The following is a 22,353-nucleotide window of genomic DNA, read 5'->3' as shown; positions in this document are numbered from 1 at the left end:
AATAAAATGGATATAAATTCTCTGTTGCTCTTCAAAAAATATTAATAATCAGGCGCAGATAGGGAAAGCAGGCAAAACTGACAGTTTTATGAACAAAAAGTGCAAACAAAAGCCCTTTATTTAAATAAGAGCGGATGCCTCAACAGGCCATATTCGAATCTGTAACTACTTTAGTCCGGCAGATTAAACGATTAAACACTCCAGTGATTGTGAACTGTCAGAAAGACGAAGACGCCCAGTTGTAGTTTTTTTCCCAGCTAGGAAAACTGCATTGTATGATTATGTTTTAGGTACAGATTCATGTTTTTTGTAATTACTGCGTTTTAAGACAAATGCAACAAATGCTCATTAAGTTAAGAAGTTTGCCATAGTCATTGGGTTTGAATCCAAAGTACTCTCACACTGCCGCTGTCGCACCCGGCTTTGAAACCAATTCTATCTCTGGTTTTTCAAATGTCAACTAGTGTTTCTCTGGCTTGCTACTCCTCAAGGGGCTCTCATGCTACACTCTGAGGTACGTCACGAGACCATGCACATGGCAAATACCTGATGCAAGTGTTCACTCCTCCCTACGCTAACAAAATGAGAAGGGGAGGGGTCAGCTGAGAGATTATCGAGCTCATTTTAATTCATTACACTATTAATTTGATTTATTGCTTATTGTGACAGGACTATATATATATATATATATACACACACACACTGCTCAAAAAAATAAAGGGAACACTTAAACAACGCAATATAACTCCAAGTAAATCAAATGTCTGTGGAATCAAACTGTCCACTTAGGAAGCAACACTGATTGACAATCAATTTCACTGCTGTTGTTCAAATGAAATAGACAACAGGGGGAAATCTTTGGTGATTAGCAAGACACACTCAATAAAGGAGTGGTTCTGCAGGTGGGGACCACAGACCACTTCTCAGTACCTATGCTTTCTGGCTGATGTTTTGGTCACTTTTGAATGTTGGTGGTGCTTTCACACTCGTGGTAGCATGAGATGGACTCTACAACCCACACAAGCGGCTCTGGTAGTGCAGCTCATCCAAGATGGCACATCAATGCGAGCTGTGGCAAGAAGGTTTGCTGAGTCTGTCAGCGTAGAGTCCAGAGACTGGAGGCGCTACCAGGAGACATGCCAGTACACCAGGAGGCTTGGAGGAGGCCGTAGGAGGACAACAACCCAGCAGCAGGACCGCTACCTCCGCCTTTGTGCAAGGAGGAACAGGAGGAGCACTGCCAGAGACCTGGAAAATTACCTCCAGCAGGCCACAAATGTGCATGTGTCTGCACAAACAGTTACAAACCGACTCCATGAGGATGGTACGAGGGCCCGACGTCCACAGATGGGGTTGTGCTCACAGCCCAGCAGCATGCAGGATGCTTGGCATTTGCCAGAGAACACCAGGACTGGAAAATTCCCCACTGGCGCCCTGTGGTCTTCACAGATGAAAGCAGGTTCACACTGAGCACATGTGACAGACGTGACAGAGTCTGGAGACACCATGGAGAGCGATCTGCTGCCTGCAACATCCTTCAGCATGACCAGTTTGGCAGTGGGTCAGTAATGGTGTGGGGTGGCATTTCTTTGGAGGGCCACATGACCCTCCATGTGCTCGCCAGAGGTAGCCTGACTGCCATTAGGTACCGAGAGTAGATCCTCAGACCCCTTGTGAGACCATATGCTGGTGCGGTTGGCCCTGGGTTCCTCCTAATGCAGGACAATGCTAGACCTCATGTGGCTGGAGTGTGTCAGCAGTTCCTGCAAGATGAAGACATTGAAGCTATGGACTGGCCCGCCCGTTCCCCAGACCTGAATCCGATTGAGCCCATCTGGGACATCATGTCTCACTCCATCCACCAACAGACTGTCCAGGAGATGGCAGATGCTTTAGTCCAGGTCTGGGAGGAGATCCCTCAGGAGACCATCCGCCGTCTCATCAGGAGCATGCCCAGGTGTTGTATGGAGGTCATACAGGCACGTGGAGGTCACACACAATACTGAGCCTCATTTTGACTTGTTTTAAGGACATTACATCAAAGTTGGATCAGCCTGTAGTGTGTTTTTTCCACTTTAATTTTGTGTGTGACTCCAAATCCAGGCCTCCATTGGTTAATAAATTTGATTTCCTATGATGATTTTTGTGTGATTTTGTTGTCAGCACATTCAACTTTGTACAGAACAAAGTATTCAATGAGAATATTTCATCCATTCAGATCTAGGATGTGTTATTTGAGTGTTCCCTTTATTTTTTTGAGCAGTATATATATATATATATATATATATATATATATATATATATATATATATATATATATATATATATATATATATATGTATGTGGTGTATATATGTCCAAAGGTTTGGACACACCTCATTCAAAGAATTGTCTAAGACTATTGTAGCTTCACACTGAAGGCATCAAAACTACAAATTAACACATGTGGAATTATACACTGAACAAAAAAGTGTGAAACAACTGAAAATATGTCATATACTCTAGGTTCTTCAAAGTAGCCACCTTTTGCTTTTGTTTACTGCTTCACACACTCTTGGCATTCTGTTGATGAGCTTCAAGAGGTAGTCACCTGAAATGGTTTTCACTTCACAGGTGTGCCCTGTCAGGTTTAATAAGTGGGATTTCAAGCCTTATAAATGGGGTTGGGACCATCAGTTGTGTTGTGCAGGAGGTGGATACAGTACACAGCTGATAGTCCTACTGAATAGATTGTTAGAATTTGTATTATGGCAAGAAAAAAGCAAGCAGCAAAAGGATTGCTGGATGGATTCTTGCTGCATAAAAGCAATGGCAACTGCCCCCGCTCATTTTGGCCTACCTGTTTTTTGTGTCTCGGAAATTCTCCAGAAACACTTGTTCCCATTTTCCTCACATCATTTCTGCTCTACACCATCTTGTTTCTCTCAGTCAAATTTATGCCATCTTTTCTCCGCCTCCCTCTCCTTCTCAATTCCCACCCCCTCTCCGAGGAGCTCTTGCTGGTGATATTTGGTTTTAGGGCGGGGGCGCAGTGGCAGTGCTGGCATCTGTTTGAAGGCCTGGCGTCTTGCCAGTCACCGAGCATCACTCCAGCAGCCAAAGTCATGCTGTTGGATTTATCTCCAACCAAGCTGTCAGTTGATGCTCTTTGTGGATCAAAGATGAGTGGGCACAACCTTTTTGGCATTTGCACTGTCAAAGTGCAGCAATAAATGATATAGAAATGGGACAGGAGAGTCAATTAATGGACACCACAATGCAGAGGAAATGAGACAGCTTTTTAGAAAGAGTCACTTTTAACACAGACTAAGAGCTAGAGCTTTCAAAGAAAAGAATGATACCAGGTAGCAAGGGAGAAAGCAAACAAAAGGGAAAAGAACATGAAGGTAGAGTCTGAGGAGATGAAGCGAGGGACGGACAGCAAACCCAAGAGAGAAGCATACCCACATCTGACGTTTAAGATACGTAGCAAAGACAGTGAGGAGAGATGAAAGTCACAGACCTCATTCCTGCCACAGACTAAACGGTTCACTGTAAAGATGACCTTGTGGCTTAAGGTACATTTCTAACATTATCTCTGAGCAACACTTACACCAAACAAAACAAACCACACCTGTTAGATTGAAGGTGAGCTCCTCCTGCATTGTCCACTGACTATCAAGTAATCTCAATAAATCTCAGGAGTCACAGAGGCACAATCACAAAATGATCATAACCCGACTTAAGCAACTCGAACAAAGGTTTGCATTGTTTGCATTTCTACTCCTTGATAAATTTCAATCAAATATACTGCTCAAAAAATTAAAGAAACACTTTGAAAATACATCAGATCTCAACTGAAAAAAATCATGCTGGATATTCACAGATAGGGAGTGGGCAATGTGTTGGGAACAAAAAGATGTCACATCATTTGATAAAAATTATTTCAACTGAAAAACTGATGATATCAATTACTTCATCCTCCACGAACTCCCTGCATACTATTGTCATGGCATTGACATGCACCAAGAGGAATCCAGGATCCAATTCAATTCAATTCAGTTTATTTATATAGCGCCAATTCACAACATGTCGTCTCAAGGCTCGTCACAAAGTCAGGTACATACATTCTAATTAATCCTAACCATTGAACAGTGCAGTCAGATTCAGTTATTTATTCAAATTGGATAAAAAGTTTTTCTATCTAAGGAAACCCTGCAGATTGCATCCAGTCAGAGACTTGTAGCAGTCACTCCTCCTGGATGAGCATGTAGAGACAGTGGACAGTCACTGGCGTCGACTTTGAACCACTCACTAATGCACCAGCAAAGGGTCTGACAGTGGGTCTAAATGTTTATCCCAATGCCTAACGACAGTCAGGGTACAATTGTTTATCGTGTAAAGGTCTCTGCATTCCTCCATGGATATGCCTAAACAGACCAACATAGACCCACCACCAAACCCAGCATGCTGAACAATGTTGCAGGTAGCATAGCATTGACTGCAGCTTCTCCAGACCCTTTCACGTCTGTCACATGACCTCAGAGTGAACCTCCTCTCACCTGTGAAAAGAACAGGGCGTCAGTGCTGAACCTGCTAATGCCAGTCAAGATCCATGGTGCCGGGCAGTGAGCACAGGGCCTACTAGAGAACACTGGGTCCTTAGGCCACCCTCGTGAAGTTTCTTTTATTGGTTTATTCAGAGACATTCAGGACAGGCCTAGTCCAGTGCTCTTGTTCCTCCTTGCACGAAAGAGCAGACTTTGCCTTATGCTAGTAACAATGACCCTGGTCAAATGCAAAACTACAAAAAAAAAAATTGCCAAAACAATGAGGAGGGAGAAAAATGTCTGTGGCTTCCATCTGCAAAACTATTCCATTCCTGTTTTTGGGGGTCGTCTTGTTTTTGCCTCTTTAGTGCACCTGTTGTAAATTTCATTAACATCTAAACAGCTGACACTGATTAACAACGCCCACTACTACTTAACTGACCAAATCAATATTCCAGAGGTGCAACTGACTCGATATTATACTCTGATTAAAAAGTTATCCTTTAAATTTTTTGATCTGTTTATTTTGTGGTTTAAGCATGAATCTAATTAGATATTTTAAATTCCAGTCAAGCTATTTGTCTGTTACGTGTATCAAGTTATACCGGATTAAAATAAAAAGGTACAGCTCCTATAAATATGTGGTTTTAATGAGATGCTAGAGAAGGTGCTGAAGTGACCAAAGTGTTCTCCACCATTGTGGGGCAATTCACAGACAGTTATCATGTGAAAACTAAAAGTAGCGCCACCCATCAGTCATATTAAGGAAAGGCTCCTTTAAAACTAATATTTTTATATACACGAGAGCCACGTCTGTTAAAAAGTCGACAGCAGGATGGCTAATCTGAGTACATAAGACTGATGATATCAGCTTATTATACACGTGTTACAATATTAGGAACAGAATGGCAAAAAGGCACTATATTTTATATAATAAGCACTTGAAAACTACTCCTGATTTCAGTGGGTGTTGATTCTATGTACATTACATTAGTCTGTGTATCAAAATCCACATAATACAAATATTAGAGATAGAATTAGTAATCTTAAAATTTTAAAATAATAAAGAGTAATAACCAGTATGTAATGTTTTTTTAGAAACAGTCAAAAAAATGCTGTTTTTCTGCTTCAGCAGAAAGATCAGGTTAAATATTTTTGTGCTAAAGGTGTAAACACTACAATACCATGAAACTGTTATACCATGAGAATCAAATACCAGCCCATGCCTATCCTATCCAAAGAGAACCACAGGGTACCACAAAAAGCAGCCCGCATAATTGTTATGACAAATAACTCTCCAATCTGATCCCTCAGAGCCAGACATGGCATAATCTCTAAAGCAGTTATGGTTTATTTGCAAAGTATTTGTAAGCCTGTTTTCACCTGTCTACAGTACTTAACAACAGCATAAGGTTAATAACACAAAACAAGCATAATAACCACATGTAACATTAGGTATGGCCCCAAATCCGCTTTATGTCAGAGGTTTACTGAGGATGTGAATTAATAAGAAGTAAAAAAATTCCTTCGGCCATGTGACTTTAGATCCGGGATGAGCGATTTGTGCGCTGGCGTCTGAAAGGGAAACTCCAAAGGGCCCCAAGAGATAAGGTGCTTATTCTCAGTTCAAATTCTTTCATTAAAAGTTAATCTGATAACATGATCTGTTGACTATGGGATATGCATTCAAATGCAAACTCATACTGAATAGGCCAAGTACAAAGTTCCATAAAGTAACAATGACAGTGGGATTGTAGAGACTCTGAGCTACTTACGACAGTTCTCCTCATCGCTGCTGTCTGAACAGTCATTGTCATCGTCACATCTCCAGAGGCTTGGGATGCACACTCCGTTCTTGCACTGAAACTGCCCTATTTCACACTCTGACTCGGTATGAGTTCCTGTGGTGTCAGAAAACAGCAAAAACTGTCAGTGAGAGTTTTTAAGAAGAGGGGTCATTAAGAGTTATGACTGAAAAACATTAAAAAAAATAATAATAATTCTAATTTCCTAGAAACGGATACTAGGAAGCGCTTGGGGTCACTTTTGGTTTGGTTTTGTTTTCTCTTATTTCAGGTAGGAGCACAAACTGCCCAAGTACAGAATCGCTGTACCTCCTCTAAATGATCCTGTTGACCTATCTGCCATTGGAATAACATCCTAATCCAATAAAAGTATGACTTCTTCTATTGAAGCCTGTTGTTTCAATATGTTGACTTTAGTGCGGCACTGAGCGCCTACCACCAGCGCTGTGCTGGCACTGAAACACCCGGGGTTTGTTTAGGCTGATGTATTTAGCAGTAATTTAGCAACTGCAGCGTAAACATGAAAAACAAAGCATTTACAGCCAGCACTTTGCTGATCACATCCCACCAGGCAGCCGTCTTGCACGTGCTTTCCATTTCTTCTGCTCATTGTAACCGCGTGTCACCTGTTTTAACGCTCCTAAACCTGACAAAAGTGGCAACTAAGGTTTTAATCTGCGGAATACATGCAGAGGCGGAAGTCTATAAATACGTTAATGCTGCTCTAATAAACAGACGGTCCACGCTGACAGACGAGTACTTCCTCGGTTAACAGCGGTTACCGGTGTCCAAAAGAAGCGCTGTGATGATGCACAATCGCACCCATCTCCGAGCCAATAGGTGGCTTACCTTTAACGTGGCTGCCGATTTGCACGAGTAACAAATGTAGCAGCACAAGCTTTCCGACCCCGGTCCACATCGTTAGATCCTGGGCGATCTGCGGTCGTGATCATGCAAAGTGAGGTGGATCTCCAGCTCCTGCCCGTCGGCGGCGGTTCAACGTTCCTCGCTGTGGCTCTGCTCTGGAGCGTGTGAGCTCGACTAGCCCCGGCTTTCCGCTATAGTGAGTGACGCTTATGGGCGGGAGGGCTTGTGATGGTTGTCTGCGGTTACAATACTAGGAAGAAAAAAAGGCTACGTCGTCGGGTTGTTAACCAGGAAGGGGGAAAATATGCTGAGTCACTTTTCTTGTAACACATCATCAGTAGGATCTTCTATGGTTGAATGTGAGAAAGTACAAAATTAAACTGGACTATTTCTCTATGGCCCAACGTCCTCTTTTCAGATTAAAGGAAGTATTATATTATTTTCAAAGATTTTAGTCTATTTATCTCAATCTGCTCCGTATGTAATTAACATGAGTAAATGTATGAATACACAGAAAATTTGCCTTGTTCTTTGCAAGGTGAGGTTGACATTTCTTCACCCTACTAGAATAATTATAATTGTGGGGGAACCTAACGACCATAATTCAACTAAACCGAGGTAGAACACACAGTTATATGTGGACAAACACTAAGGCCAATGAAGTGCCCAGACATAAAGATGGGGAGGGAATGAAAAGCATTTAAACTGAAAGATAAGAGTGTTTAATGAGAGGGAACCTGCAGGTCTGTGTTGCCAAACTATGCATATATGGTTTAGTTTAGATTTGCTGCAGTTAGCCATGCCTCATGTGCATGAATTGACTTTAACACATGAATCAGCACATTAATTATGAATAAAACTACTGTATAAACATTCAGGGAAATCACAAATCAGGACCTTAGATATGTTATTCTATGACAAAAAAAATTGACAGGTGTAAAAGGTGGTAAAAATCTAGTTTTGCTTCACTTTCTTAATCAGTAAAACGTTGATAATATAAAAATGTCTTCATTTATCCAAAGAGAAGTATGTTTAAAAGGAAACCCACAGTTACAGAACACTTTTAATATACTATTTTGGTTTAAATTATGCAGTTGGTAGCACTGTTGCCTTGAAGCAAGAAGGTTCTGGGTTTAAATCCCAGCCTGGGGTCCTTTTTAATTATTGAGTTTAAATGTTCTAGTGCATGCATGGGTTCTCGCAGGGTTCTCAAGGTTGCTCCCACAGTCCAAAAACATGACTGGCTATCTGAATAGCCCTCAGGTGTGTGTGTGTGTGTGTGTGTGTGTGTGTGTGTTTTAACATTTGTTACATTGTAAGGGCCATTTTTTCAACACTTACTAGGCTGTGAGGGCCCATAAGAAGCAGTGCTGTTTTGGGGTTAGGGACTAGGTTAAGGACTAAGGTGTGAATTAAGTTTAGCTTAGGTTTAGGGGTAGGCCACAGAAAATAATGGAACATGAATGGAAGTCAATGAGTGTTTAGGAACCGATATCCTAGGAATGCTTTTATAATCACAGTGAATACTGAGATTGTGTCAGATCCTGGTCATTTTTGCCTGCTACTAACCCTCTTCCACCAGTAGGGGCGTTAGGAGCTGAGTTCTGGGTGGTCAGGTGTTTCGCATGAGTGTCATCAGCTGGAGGACTATGAGAAGGAGGCAAGCCAGTACTTCGACTCTTGAGTGTTTTGCCTCTTCGTGGTATTTAACCTGGCCAATTCATGGAACTGTTTCTCTGAGAAGATTCTGTTCTTGTACCTTGACTAATGTTTGTTTTTGTCTCAAGTTGACCAAGCCTCGTTCATGAGAGATATCAGAAGGAACTTACCAACAGTTTTTAATGACTCTGGATTCTTGTTTTGTTCCGCTGGCAGCCAGATCAGACTTTGTCCTCACAACTTCAAGCGAACCCTATCCACCCTCCACCATAACTCTCAGGACTCTCCTGTTACGGCAGTGTTGCATAGCCCGCCGCTCACCAGGATCACAACCTCTCTCCCTGGCGGACTTAACCCTACCCAATGTAAGCTTTCCCTATAGAGTATATTTGAGAATTTCAGCTGTGATCTCTTACCTGCGTCTGTTTTCCCTTGCAGTCTCTCTGCTACTTCTGTTTCCTGCACCTGAGCCTGAAAATAAAGTTTTCTTAAACGTTTCTCTGTTTAATCGTGTTTTTCTGCATGTGGGTCAAGTCGGCCATCAACAATATGACAGATTGGTGTTTGCAGACAAACATGAGATGGGGACATCCAGTAGGAAATCAGCAATAATAATTAGGTGCAATATCAATCCATCCATCCATCCATCCATCCATCCATTCATCAATCAACCTATTTAAACCGCTAGAGACAGACACATTAAAAATGATCATACTAAGATAACAAACAAGTAAAACAAATATTAGTAATATTGATAATAAGACAACAAAGAACTGAGAGAGAAAGAGGGGTTTTGGCACACATTCTTGCCAACATTGCTTCAGTTCACTGAGGTTCACACACGTTTCTGCACAGGTACAGTGGGGAGAACAAGTATTTGATACATTGCAGATTTTGCAGGTTTTCTCACTTGCAAAGCTTGTAGAAGTCTTTAATTTTGAGGTACTCTTCAACTGTGAGTGACAGCATCTAAAACAAAAATCCTGAAAATCACATTGTGTGATTTTTAAGTAATTAATTAGCCTTTTATTGCATGACATAAGTATTTGATACATCAGAAAGCAGGAAAAAGACACCGCTAAACTCCGAGCTTTTTCCTGCTTTGTTCTTTTCTAAACAAAGCCGTTCATGGAAATATTGCTGTTACTGATTATATGTAGGATCTACTCTTTACGCTCTTCTTTGTAAGAAAAAGTACCATCTAAAGCTTAGCTTTGCCTCTTTCCTGGACAATGCAATTTCTGTCCACAGAAAGAAAGAGTGCTTCTGCCTTTAGCTGTGTCTCTATTCCGGACAAAGCTTTTAATGGAGATGTTGTTACCATTAACTGTGTGTTTGTTTTTGTTTGTTCAGCAAGTTTGTGGTTTCCGCTGTTGCTGCATCCTTGCTAAGAATGAGGGATAAATGCAAAGTCAACAATTCAATGAAATCAGCTGTTGGGACCCAGCCATGGTTACAAAATGAAAGGCCAGTACGAACTTTTCTGGAACTTTCAAAATAAATTGCATCAACCTACTTCCAGCACAGACAGGAAAAGGGGTAACAGCGAACTTCCCGTGACGTCACTGTCCGAATAAAAACCCCGCTTTTGCAACAAACTGACCTCTTCCACGCAGGTCCCCGGAGGAACTGGACGGAGGGACACAGCGCGCTAATGTTTCTTTGCGGGCAAACAGACATAACTCTTCAAACTGGATCCAAAAGTGTCATACGATCACGCGATCATATGCTCTAAGTTAAGTTGGAATTAATTGTTGTTTGTGTATCTGGAATTCATTCATGAACGGGGTAATTAAGGTACAAGCGTGACTTGACTTTTCTCTCTGAGATCTACTGAAGAAACTGTGTTCCAGAGAGTTCCCAGCAGAGACCCTGAAGCTCTCATTCTGATAGAGTCGACGCCTCCAAACTACAATTTTCTTTGTGAGAGCAGACAGCAAAGAAAAGGTGGAGGGGTGGCCACTTTGTTTAAAGATTTATTAGAGTGTAAAAAAGTATTTCTGGGCAAATTTGACTCTTTTGAATATTTGGCTCTCCAGGTAAAGAGCCCGGTCCGAACCATGTTCTTGAATATTACCAGGCCTCCTAAGTCCAAAACAAATTTTTTTAGTGATTTTGATGAGCTTTTATCTGTGATATGTGTTGATTATGACTGTTTAATTATTGTGGGAGACTTCAACATTGACATGGACAATCCTGAAGACAGAAGTGCAATAGATCTATGTGACACTCTTAGAAATTTTGGTTTGACTCAACATGTTAAACAGCAAACGCACAAACAGGGACATATTTTGGACTTGATCATCACTAAGGGTCTAAACATTTCCAAGGTGTCTGTAACTGATGTTGCTCTATCTGACCACTTTTCTGTTATTTTTGAAAGCATCATCTGCAATGACTCAGTTTGCCAAAGAGATATGATAAGAAAACGCATCTTTAAGGACGGTGCTGCTGAAACCTTTAACCAGATTTACTCTTCTACCTCCACTTTGCCCTGTAACTGTAGATAAGCTGGTAGAAAACTTTCATTCTAAAATCATTGATTCAATTGCTCCAATTAAAGTGAAAGTCATTTCTGGGAAGAAAATGTCCCAGAGGAGAAGTGCTCCACCAGTCAGAAGTGAAAAAAAGGAGTGTCGAAAAGCTGAATCATTAGCAAAAACATTAACAATGCTCGTGCATTATTTGCCACGGTCAAAAGGTTAACAAATCCTCCTGTAACTATAGCATCTGAAATCAACTATACCAGGGCCTGCAATGAATTTGCTAAACTTTTTACTGAAAAAACCCAAAAGATCAGAGGGGCAGTCAGCACATCCACATCAACTCCAGTACCAATGTTGTGTCCAACTAGAACTGATTTCGACAAAATTTCCCAATTTCACCAAATAAACTACAAAAACTTAGAAGAAATTGTACAGCAACTAAGCTCTTCTTCCTGCTGTCTCGATCTTTTACCCACAGCTTTCCTTAAGAAAGCTTTGCCTGTAATAACATCTGATTTAACACAAATAATAAACACGTCCCTTTTGTCAGGTGTTTTCCCCCAGGCCCTGAAAATAGCAATGATCAAACCTCTATTGAAAAAGAGCAACTTGGACAAGCTGCTACTACAGAATTACAGGCCTATATCAAACCTCCCCTTCATTAGTAAGATTATTGAAAAAGCTGTGTTTCAGCAGTTAAACAACTTCCTAACAATGACCAGCAGCTTCGATGTCTTCCAGTCAGGCTTCCTGCTCACCACAGTACAGAAACTGCTCTTGTCAAGGTGTTCAATAACATCTGTATAAATGCAGACTGTGGACGAACCACAGTGCTGGTATTATTGGACATTAGAGCAGCATTCGACACTGTTGATCACTCCATTTTATTAGAGCGCCTGGAAAACTGGATCAGCCTTTCTGGTACAGCACTCAATTGGTTTAAATCCTACTTGAAGGACAGGGACTTTTATGTGTCAGTAGGTAACTTTACATCAGAGACCACAAAAATCACATGTGGCATTCCCAAAGGATCCATCTTAGGGCCCCTTCTATTCAATATCTACATGCTCCCCCTAACTCAGATTTTAATAAACAACAACGTAAGTTATCATAACTATGCAGACAACACACAGCTATACGTTACGGTGCCACCAGGTGACTATGAACCCATTCAAGCGATGGGTAAATGCTTAGAAGAAATCAATGCTTGGATGGGCCAAAATTTTCTTCAGTTGAATCAAAACAAAACGGAAGTAATAATCTTTGGACAAAAGGAAGAGCGTTTAAAAGTTAGCACACAGCTAGAAACCACCAGTCTGGCTCAAAACCTGGGTGTAGTGATGGACTCAGACATGAACCTTCAGAGGCACATAAAGACAGTAACAAGGTCAGCCTTCTATCACCTAAAGAACATCTCCAGGATTAAAGGACTAATGTCTCAGCAGGACCTTGAAAAACTAATTAATGCGTTCATCTTTAGTAGTATTGATTACTGCAACGATGTCTTCACAGGTCGGCCTAAAAAGTTGAACAGACAGCTGCAATTGATCCAGAACGCTGCTGCCCGTGTCCTCACTAGAACTTGGAAAGTGGAGCACATCACCCCGGTTCTAAAGTCCTTACACTGGCTCCCTGTAGCTCAGAGAATAGACTTTAAAATACTTCTGTTAGTCTATAAATCACTGAATGGCTTAGCACCAAAATACATTACAGACTTGTTGTCAGTGTATCAACCACCCACACCTCTCAGGTCTTCTGTCTCAAATCTACTCTGAAGAACCAGAACCAAACATGGAGAAGCAGCTTTTAGTTCTTATGCTCCACTAATCTGGAATAAACTCCCAGAAAACTGTAAAAGCGCCAAAACCCTAAGTTGCTTTAAATCAAGATTAAAAATCTATTTGTTTAGAGCGGCCTTGGACTATGCCATTTAAACATTATTAGGTATGTTTTCAGTCCAATTTTCCTTTCACTTTCTTATCCATCATTCTATTCTATTTATTTTAATTTTATTTATTTATTTATTTTTATTACCTCTGTTGTTTGATTTTCTGTATCATTGTAATGTTTTTCCGTATGTACAGCGCCTTGAGTGCCTTGTTGCTGAAAAGCGCTATATAAATAAACTTGACTTGACTTGACTTGACTATGACGCCAAGTGGACCAGTTTTCCCAGTCTGAAGGAAGGACAACGGGACCGCATCACAGTGGGTACAGCAGTAACGTGCAGTTCAGCCGGCCAACAGAACGAGCCGCCCCACCCTACAGCTACGGAGGTTAGCAAGTTAACCTTCAACTTCGTCGCCCGGACAACTTTTCCTCAACACGGTTCACATAAGAGGTTGTGAATAGTTTATGTTGAAAACTCAGCCATCTTCGTGCTAGCAGATTATCTGCTCAGCACATGTGCTCAGTTTGTGTGTTCTGTTTTTTTTTTTTTTATTTAAGACAAACTTTATTTGAAGGGTGATTTTAAACACAGAAGATCGGCCATAACGTGCCGTCCACGCTTATACATTTTAACCCTTTTATTAATGGTATTTTAAAGGTATGTGTTTGATTCTGAAGATAAGCTATAAGCTTCTTTTGTTAGCTTCAACCGCTAACAGCTAAGAAAACGTGCTTGATCATTTAGCCAAAAAGGTTGTTAGTTTTCAATCTAGATACTATTCCCTAAATGTTATTTTACTAAACTTGAAAACTAATTAAACACCATCAAGCCCCATTTCTCCAGAAAGATTTGGTTCTTATTCAAAATAATATTTCTTTAAATATTATTTTAATAAATAAAGGCAGCTAATTAAACACCTTGAGAATTGATCATCCAGAAAGTTGGTTTTATTCAGCAAATCATTCTTTAAAATATTATTTTATTAAAATAATATTTTATCTGATCTTGCATTGTGAATGGTTGTCTAAATGTATGCCAATTATTGTTTAAGTTAGTTCCAAGACTAACTTAACTTAATTTCCAGATTCTTCAAGATAATTCTTGGTTCTCAAACATAAATAACATTGCATGGTAATGTTGCATCACTCTTTCGGTCATGGTTTTCAACCTTCATTGATCAACTTGTTTATATTGTACATAGCCCATTAGTCTTCCCTATTCTTTAATTCTGCTTGGTAGTTTAGTTGGATTGTTTTAGCATGGTAAAGAGTTTTTTGATTGAAATATGCTTGACTTGAGTTGACTTATTTTTGTTAATAAATTCTTGTATTTTAAGAAATTATGTGAATTCATTCCCTGGGGGGGAGTTTTGTTGTTCAATAATGTAAGAGCTTGGCTCATCCCTTTCAATTTTGTCCTAATACCACCGCCTTATTGGGCTGGTATTCAAAGGACAACCCTTAACAGACAGAAATATTATTTAATAAAATATTAAAGTATTAATATGAAATATTAAGTAATATATTCATATTCATAATTACAACACAGCTAAACTAGCATTGAATGATTAAGTAAATTTGACTCTACCGTATTCAATTCGAATTCAATTGAGCTGTATGTCATTTAAACTGGGTCTGACTATACTTATCTTTTATTGGAATGAACTGGTTTAGTAATTGAATTTGGACTGAATTGGATTCTGCATAACTGGGTATAAATCAGACCTCTTTATTTCATGAAGTGCCTTTAAATGGCATTTGAAGTTCTATGACTATATAAATAAAGTGAACTGAGATGTGTGGAAAATGTAACACTGATACAGTAAACAAGCATGTTGTTTTTATGAAGACATACATATTTCTCTTGTTTATGAAGGGTTCACAGGGTTACTGTGCCGTGCAAACACCATATGTTGACCATTTTGTCACACCAAAAGAAATTTAGTCAGTCAACCTGGGAACCAGTCTAATGAAACAAATAGGTCTGCTGTCACTTAGATGGCCCAGAAGGAATATGCCCCTGACCCATTTCTTTGGGTCTGAACCATTAGGCTGAAGAAATCAAAACATATGGTGCTGTTGTTATGTTTGTACTGGGAACAAGTGGAAATTGTGTTAAATAAATTTGAATAGGGGCAGATGTGAGTTCGTAATAGGTAGCGTGGAGCTATAAACCCCCTATGGAAAATCACTCTATGATTCTCTTATATTTAAATCTCAAATAATGTTTAATGCCTCACCAGACCAGTACACGTTACTTTATTTTAGCACCTAACGGAGAACCCCTCTCTGCTGAAACAAATAGAAGATATATTTATAGATTATATGAGATCTTCATTTGTCAAATTTTATCCCTGATTTGAGCATACAATTAACAAAAACCTCTTGAATATAGTTAATAAGAGGACATTCTATTCCAACCGGATTTATTTATTTAAGATATTCAGTTTGACTTTAGAGATTGACAAAGAGCTGCTCCACAAAGCCTCAACTGACCTATTTTAATCTCTTCTTGTTGGGCTTAGGCACCATGTTGCCAGTACGTGGTGGTCTAAAGTGACCCCTATCTTAAAGCACAGGAGGGAGTCAGCAGAAGAACAGATCTGATCCCTGTTGTCCTCATCTAAGTCCTTACACTTAATCCCCCAAGGAGGTTGTTTGTGAGCCATATCACTACAGGCGTATACCAAAAAACCCCTGTGGAGAAACCCATGTGCATAGAGTTGCAAGTGCCTTACTTCACTCTCCCTCCTCCTGTTTCTTAGAGTCCTAGAGTCAGGTCCTCTTTCCCAGGCGAGAAGTGAGACGACAATCTAATCTTCTTTTTCTGAAACTTTTCTCAATTGTTACATCAGACGTACAAAACCGGAAAATACGCACAGATGCCCTCCATAAACCACTATCATCATTTTGTTTGTATCTATGTTGTAATTTATTCCGGACATTTCAGCATCTTTACTATTTAGACTCAACAACAAATGCCCAGTATTTTAAAAAAATTGGATTTTCAGTTAGAAGAAAGCAGTGTAGGGTGAGGGACTCACTGTACACTGCAATATAAACAAATATATAAAAGACATATATAAAAAAATATATTAAAAAGCGCTTTGTTTGTGTAATTGATTCAGAAATTTAACATTAACAGGTGTCTATCTCTTTTTGTTATTTCTTGGAGCACAAACACTTATATTTTCTAATATATAGTAAATCACACTTTATCAATTTTCTGAATAACTTAAAATATTCTTTCCAAAAGATTAAAATAGTACCACAGACAAATATTAACACATTGCTATTTTAACTGTTAATCTTTACATGTTAAATTAGGTCTAAGGATAAACAGTAAAGGACTTAATTTCTAACCCACAGCAATGCATCCTTATAGGCAGACTAGATGGCATGCATTTATGAGAAACGTATTATTTCAGTTGTTAAAGACTTGGGATTTGACTTGTACTTGTGATGAAAAGACTTGAGGTTTGATGTGGACTTGCTGCTACAAGAAAAAAATACAGCTACAAGAGTAAGTGGTACATCTGAAGATGATGGCAAATCAACACTCAAACATCATCTAAGTCAATCAATGCAAAAAGCATTTTGAGATATGTTTAGATTTAATATTATCTCACTCATTAGATTTAGTATAATACTGGGCTTATTAATCGACAGTTTTTAATGTGTAATTAACCAGAGTTTTTTGGTGATCCACCTCTCAGAGCTAGAAAAGAAACCTTTTTTTAAATTCATAGAGTTCAGTGTTATTACTTTGAGCTATCAGTCTCATATAGAAGAAATACAATAACCATAATATTGTAAAGAGTTCATGTCTAGTCCCAGCTGTGTGCACTACAGAGTGTAAAGGGATATGACTTTCTTACTCAGTGCTCTCCTCTGGATATTGTTTACTGCTTGGACAGGAGGATTAAGCCTGATCTCAATTTTCTTTCTTCCTCCCCTTGTTCCTAATTCCCTTTAAATGCCTCTGTGAACACAAGCCAGGTCATTCCTGTAGCCTGCTTTTCATCTCAGTTCATTAAGACTGTCGGAGCTCTTGAGTTAAACCCCTGCTGCAGAGCAAATAATTGGACGTGCCTGGTTGTTGTGGGGAAGACACAATGCACACGGGCAGAGTCATGACTTCTGACGTCCAATTTCACCCAGTGCATCTGTGTGTAATAAGACCACAAGGTTCTGACTTGAAGAAATCAACCTGTGGGATGTATTTCCAAATTACTTAAAAAAATAAGGGTTACATTATTTTGCAGCATTACAGAATTTACTAAGTATTCCAAAAAGATTTTATCCGTTTTTTTGTGTGTTTTGTTCATGTTCTCCCATAAATGTCATTATTTGAGAAAAATACTAATAAGCTGTCATGAGCAAGCACAATATCAATATGAACATTGTAAACAGCAGCAGAGAAATGTAAGGGAAAAGTAAAACCTGTTTCAGTGTGAAATTACAGACCCAACCTGTTAAGATGGAAACACTTTGATCTGCGTCCATGAAAATTAAGCACAACGCATTAAAAAAATAATTGGAAATGACAATTATGATTTGCATTTAGATGGAGATTTTTCTTACTTGTCCCAGAGCGAAATAATGCTGAAGGTGATACAGACTTAGTGTTGCTGACTGAGCAAGCATCAATGCAACCTAAATAAGATCTCTGTTACTTTATCCTTTGCCATCATAGCTTATTCAGATGCAGTTTATTCATTTGTGTAATTCAGTCAAACTCATATTTACCATATATCTATTACATAGAGCAATGTATTTCTAGTGTTCTCTGATATTTTGATGATTGTAACTTGCTGCTAATGAAAACCACAAATTCAAATTCTTAGAAAATTTGAATATTACGTAAAAATATTTAAAAAGGATTTTTATTTCAGAAATGTCATGGTCATTCCGGCCTTAACAGTCGTGAGAAAGACTGTTGAGTTGTCTGGCAGACACACATAGAGCCATCGCTAGAGAAATAGGCTGTACAGAGAGCTGTGTTCAAGTGTATTTATGTAAAAAGATTTGGAAGGAAAACCTGTGGTAGAAAGATGTACAAGCAACAGAAACAAATGCAGCCTTCAGGGGTTTGTGAACCAAAGTCCCTTCAAAGTCACTCCTGAAGCTGAGATGTTAAGTGTCCCACCTTGGCTAAAGAGGAAATGTATTAAACTGTCCTTAATGGTCAAAATCCTCGTTTCAAATTAAAGGCAATGTTGCAGTCAAGGCCCAAGAGTCTAGAAGGAGAGTGGAGAGACATTCAATTTTTTTTGCTTGAGGTCCAGTGTGAAGTGTCTATAGTCAGTGGTGATTCTGGGAGCCATGCCATCTACTGGTGTTTTTTCACTGTTTTATCAAGTCCAAAGCCAGTGAAGCCATCTACAAGGAAATTTTAAAGCACTTCATGCTTCCTTTCTTCAGTTATGGAGATTCTGATGTCATTGTCACGCAGGACTAGGTTACTTGGCCACACTGGAGAAAACCACCAATACCTGATTTAATGCCCATGGTATCACATGGATTGATTGACTAGTAAAATGGCCTGACCTAAATCCTATACAGAATCTATGGAGTGTTGTCAAGAGGAAGATAAGAGGCACCAGACCCAACAATGCAGAAAGCAGCCTGGGCTTCCTTAACACATCAGTAATGCCAGTGGCAAGTACTGAGTACTAGTTCTGTGCACGACAGGAAGAACTTTCATTAAGCTGACATTATTGTATTAAAACCCTTTCTTTTATTAGTCGTATGTAATATTCTTTTTTTTTTTTCTAAGAAACTAAACTTTGGGTTAACATTAGCTGTAATTCATAATGATCCAAATAAACAGAAATAAAAAAAAAGGAATATCTACCACTGTGTGTTAAATACAATGAACGTGTTTAACGTTTTGACCTGAATCACTCGAATCAATGTTTTGAATTTTAATTATATTACCATTCAGTGATATGCCCCTTTAAATCAAGTTCTGGTATGTTTCTGTCATAATCTGCCTGTGTTTTGAGTGTTTGTGTTGTTTTCCCTGTGTACAGTTGTTGTTATTTTAGTTGATTTATTGTAGATTAGATTCATCATTTATTCTTGTGTATAGATGTTTCTGTTACTTTCCTGGACTCCCTGCTCATCTGTAGTGATTAGCCTCCCTCCTTCAGTTGCTGTGCATTCTCTCACCAGCTGCTCCCAGTTTTCTCCCGATTAGCTCCCTTTGTTCATTGGTCCATTCTCCTCCCCACCTCAGTATTTATATTCTGTTTTCATTGTTCATCTTGGGTTCCACCTGGCTACTACTACATGTCCGTCATCTGCCTGTATGTCACTGACGTCTGTAAGTTATCTGATTATTGTTATTAAAAGATTCTTTTTCACGTGGCTCCAGCACTCCAGAGTGTACATTGGTCCTATGAAACCTCAACAAAGCATGACAGTTTTGTAGCTTTGTTGTCAATAACCAGAGGCTAAATGAAAACCTCAAAAAACAGGTTTCAGAAGTAGTTTGTTAGGTTGTTACATTTGAAGTGTATTACTCTGCGTGCATGTTTTGAATCTTTATGATGTACAATTTTCACTTTTTGAACTATACTACAGAAATAAAATAACTGTTCAATTATATTCTAGTCTTTTGAGATGCACCTGTACATGACTGCTATTATTAAGAAGCTATATTTGCCACTATTTTCATGTGGTATAATGACAAGATGTGAAAAAAGTTTTGTAAACGTCCTGCAAAACAATTACACAGTGCAGCAAAATTATCATTTGTTTTACAAATCTCACAAATGAAGTTGTTAAAGAAGTAATTGTTTCTAATTTACAATAACAATTGCAGATTATTTTCATCCAAATTTCTGAAAAAAATGCTATACTGATAGGTCTTTTCTGAACAAGGCAAGGAACAACAATTCTTCTAAACATATTGTGGCTTAAGTCAGAACAATATTTATGTTTTAAGTCAAGACTCAAAAAGTTTAAATCACAGTGGGAAAGGAAAATATATTTGGGATGTTTTCTTTTGGAATTTTCTAATCTAAGCAGCCATGTTCATTCCTCTCCGAGTTATTCCTGAGAATGTTTAATCACACAGATCAGATTAGAAATTTAAAATCTTGTTGGACATGAGATGATGATGTTCAAATCTAGATTTGTTAATCCTGCTCAAACTGCAAGAAATTCTGTCCCCCTGCATCGACTGCCCTCCTCCTTTTCAGCTCCTCTGCAGGTTCACAGATTTTCCCCGCCTTTCACCTCCACTTGCCTAATAGTCTGACCTCTCCTTTTACCTCAACGTGTACCTTCTCTTCAGCCCTCTGTGTTGTCTCTCAGGGGAACGTGTGAGTGAGGACCCAGAGGGGAAAGGGCAGACTGAGGCTACACTTTCTGGCTGCTTTGTCTCCTTTTACCTTCACCTCTGTTGGCTGTCTCCGACCCAACCACCCCTAACCTCATCCTACTTTCTTGTCTATCACTTGGTTACATCTTATATTTTTCAGGCATCTATCTCGATCTACTAAACAGTCCAATCTGAATAGTAATGGCTCTTACTCTTAACACTGGTGTGTAGGTTGGAATCTCATTGTTGCAGGTTGTGTTGGAGGAATACAGATGGAGGACGCACAGATGCATCTGGCAGGCAGAAAATAGGGGAAAGGAAAGCGGTCTGCATTTAATTTAAACAGTTAAGAGCCTCTATGTGACATTGGCATCTTAGATGCCACAAAGACTGGGGACAGAATTAGAAGCTTTTTTCTGTTGTTCTTTTTTGTTCCCGTTTCACCTTTGTCCTTTACCAGCAACCTTTGCATCAGTGTGATTGTTTTTTATTAAATGTTGTAACTCAAAGTGAAAGCTCAGTCCAGGAGGTGGAGGTGGTAAACAGCCCCATTAGCTGTTAACATCACTTCCCAGACATGAAACCATGCCTGCGTTTGGTACTAAAGCTACGAGGAGATTATCTAAACTGCAAATACACAACCGACTGAGATGCCCTTTGTGCCACACAATAGAGGGCATTTCATGGGCTGAGAGCTGATCCCCTTATTGGTGCACTGCTGAGGCAATGTAATCCCAAATTATTTAACTAGATTACTAGAGCAGGAGAAAAATTCAGCCTTTGAATTGTGCATAGCTGAGTTTATGTGTTTATGATATGACATTATGTATTAGGAGGATTGTGCATCTGCCATGCTTGTATCTAATATGCACTGATTATGATTATCAAAAATGATCAAAATGCAGGTGAAAGGAAAGAAAGCACTTTTGAAGAATCTAAATATTATTTCTTGTGTGGTTTGGTTCATTTTGCCTGTAAGTGCAAATTATGAAAGAACAAACACGCAACCCTGGTAAAGTAATGTTTTCACACACAATGAGTGAATTTAAGCACTCCTTCTGCAATCCATGCTTCTCCTATTTTTTGAGTCCTGATAAACAAAAAAAAAACAATAAAAAAACGGTAAAGAAAAAAAATCGAACTTACAGTGCCTTGCTTAAGTAGTCATGTTACTAAAAATCTGAATGTATTTTTATTTGAATGTTATGAACATAAAGCAGTGTAAAAAAAAAAAAACATACACTGTTTTTTTCTAATAAGAATGGTGTGTATTTGTATTCTGCCTCCAGGGTCAACATCTTTCAAAACAACTTTTCTATGTAATTACAGCCTTCTTGGGTATGCATCTGGCAGCTTTGCACATCTAGAAAGTAAAGTTTTTGCCTGTTCTCATATGCAAAATACCTCAAACTCAGTCTGATTGAATGGAGAGTGAACAACAATTTCGAAGTCTTGTCCTAAATTCTCATCTGTATTAGGACCGCTACTTTGACTGGCCCATTCCAGCATATACATATTCTTTTAATGCAGAAACCCTATTAGATCTCTGGCTATACGTTTTGGGTCACAATCCTACTGAAAGGTGAGTCTCCACCCCAACCTCAAGTCTTATACAGTTTCTAACAGGTTCTCTTGCAAGATTGCTCTTTATTTAGCTCCACCTATCTCCCCAGTTTATGTGTCCCTGCTGGAAAAAAAACATTCTCACATTATGATGTTGCTGCAACTATGTGCCATTGCTTTATCTCAACTATAATGTTTTGCCAAAAAAGTTTCATTTTGGTCTC

General features: G+C 39.1%; 1 protein-coding gene and 1 long non-coding RNA gene across 6 annotated transcripts in view; one reads left to right on the top strand and one right to left on the bottom strand.

Moving 5' to 3' along the window:
• lrp8 (low density lipoprotein receptor-related protein 8, apolipoprotein e receptor) overlaps window positions 1–8,392 on the bottom strand; it is a 238,165-nt gene extending 229,773 nt beyond the window's left edge. For all 5 annotated transcript variants that reach the window (XM_047375057.1, XM_047375060.1, XM_047375059.1 and 2 more), the window contains exons 1-2: window positions 7,184–8,392; window positions 6,305–6,430 (exon numbers count right to left, since the gene is read on the bottom strand). In XM_047375057.1, coding sequence (XP_047231013.1) covers window positions 6,305–6,430; window positions 7,184–7,253 — 196 coding nt within the window. In that variant the 5' untranslated portion in view covers window positions 7,254–8,392. The remainder of the gene's footprint in view (window positions 1–6,304; window positions 6,431–7,183) is intronic.
• On the top strand, window positions 7,290–9,357 carry LOC124873967. Its single transcript, XR_007039676.1, has 3 exons — window positions 7,290–7,397; window positions 8,784–9,225; window positions 9,299–9,357. It is a non-coding gene; the product is annotated as an uncharacterized LOC124873967 (long non-coding RNA).
• The last annotated feature ends 12,996 nt before the right edge of the window (window positions 9,358–22,353 follow it).

The sequence above is a fragment of the Girardinichthys multiradiatus genome, chromosome 9 (genome assembly GCF_021462225.1).
Source record: "Girardinichthys multiradiatus isolate DD_20200921_A chromosome 9, DD_fGirMul_XY1, whole genome shotgun sequence".
In the NCBI taxonomy this organism is placed as follows: Eukaryota; Metazoa; Chordata; class Actinopteri; order Cyprinodontiformes; family Goodeidae; genus Girardinichthys; species Girardinichthys multiradiatus.
The sequence above is the reverse complement of the archived record's forward strand: the minus strand, read 5'-3'. Positions and strand labels throughout refer to the sequence as shown.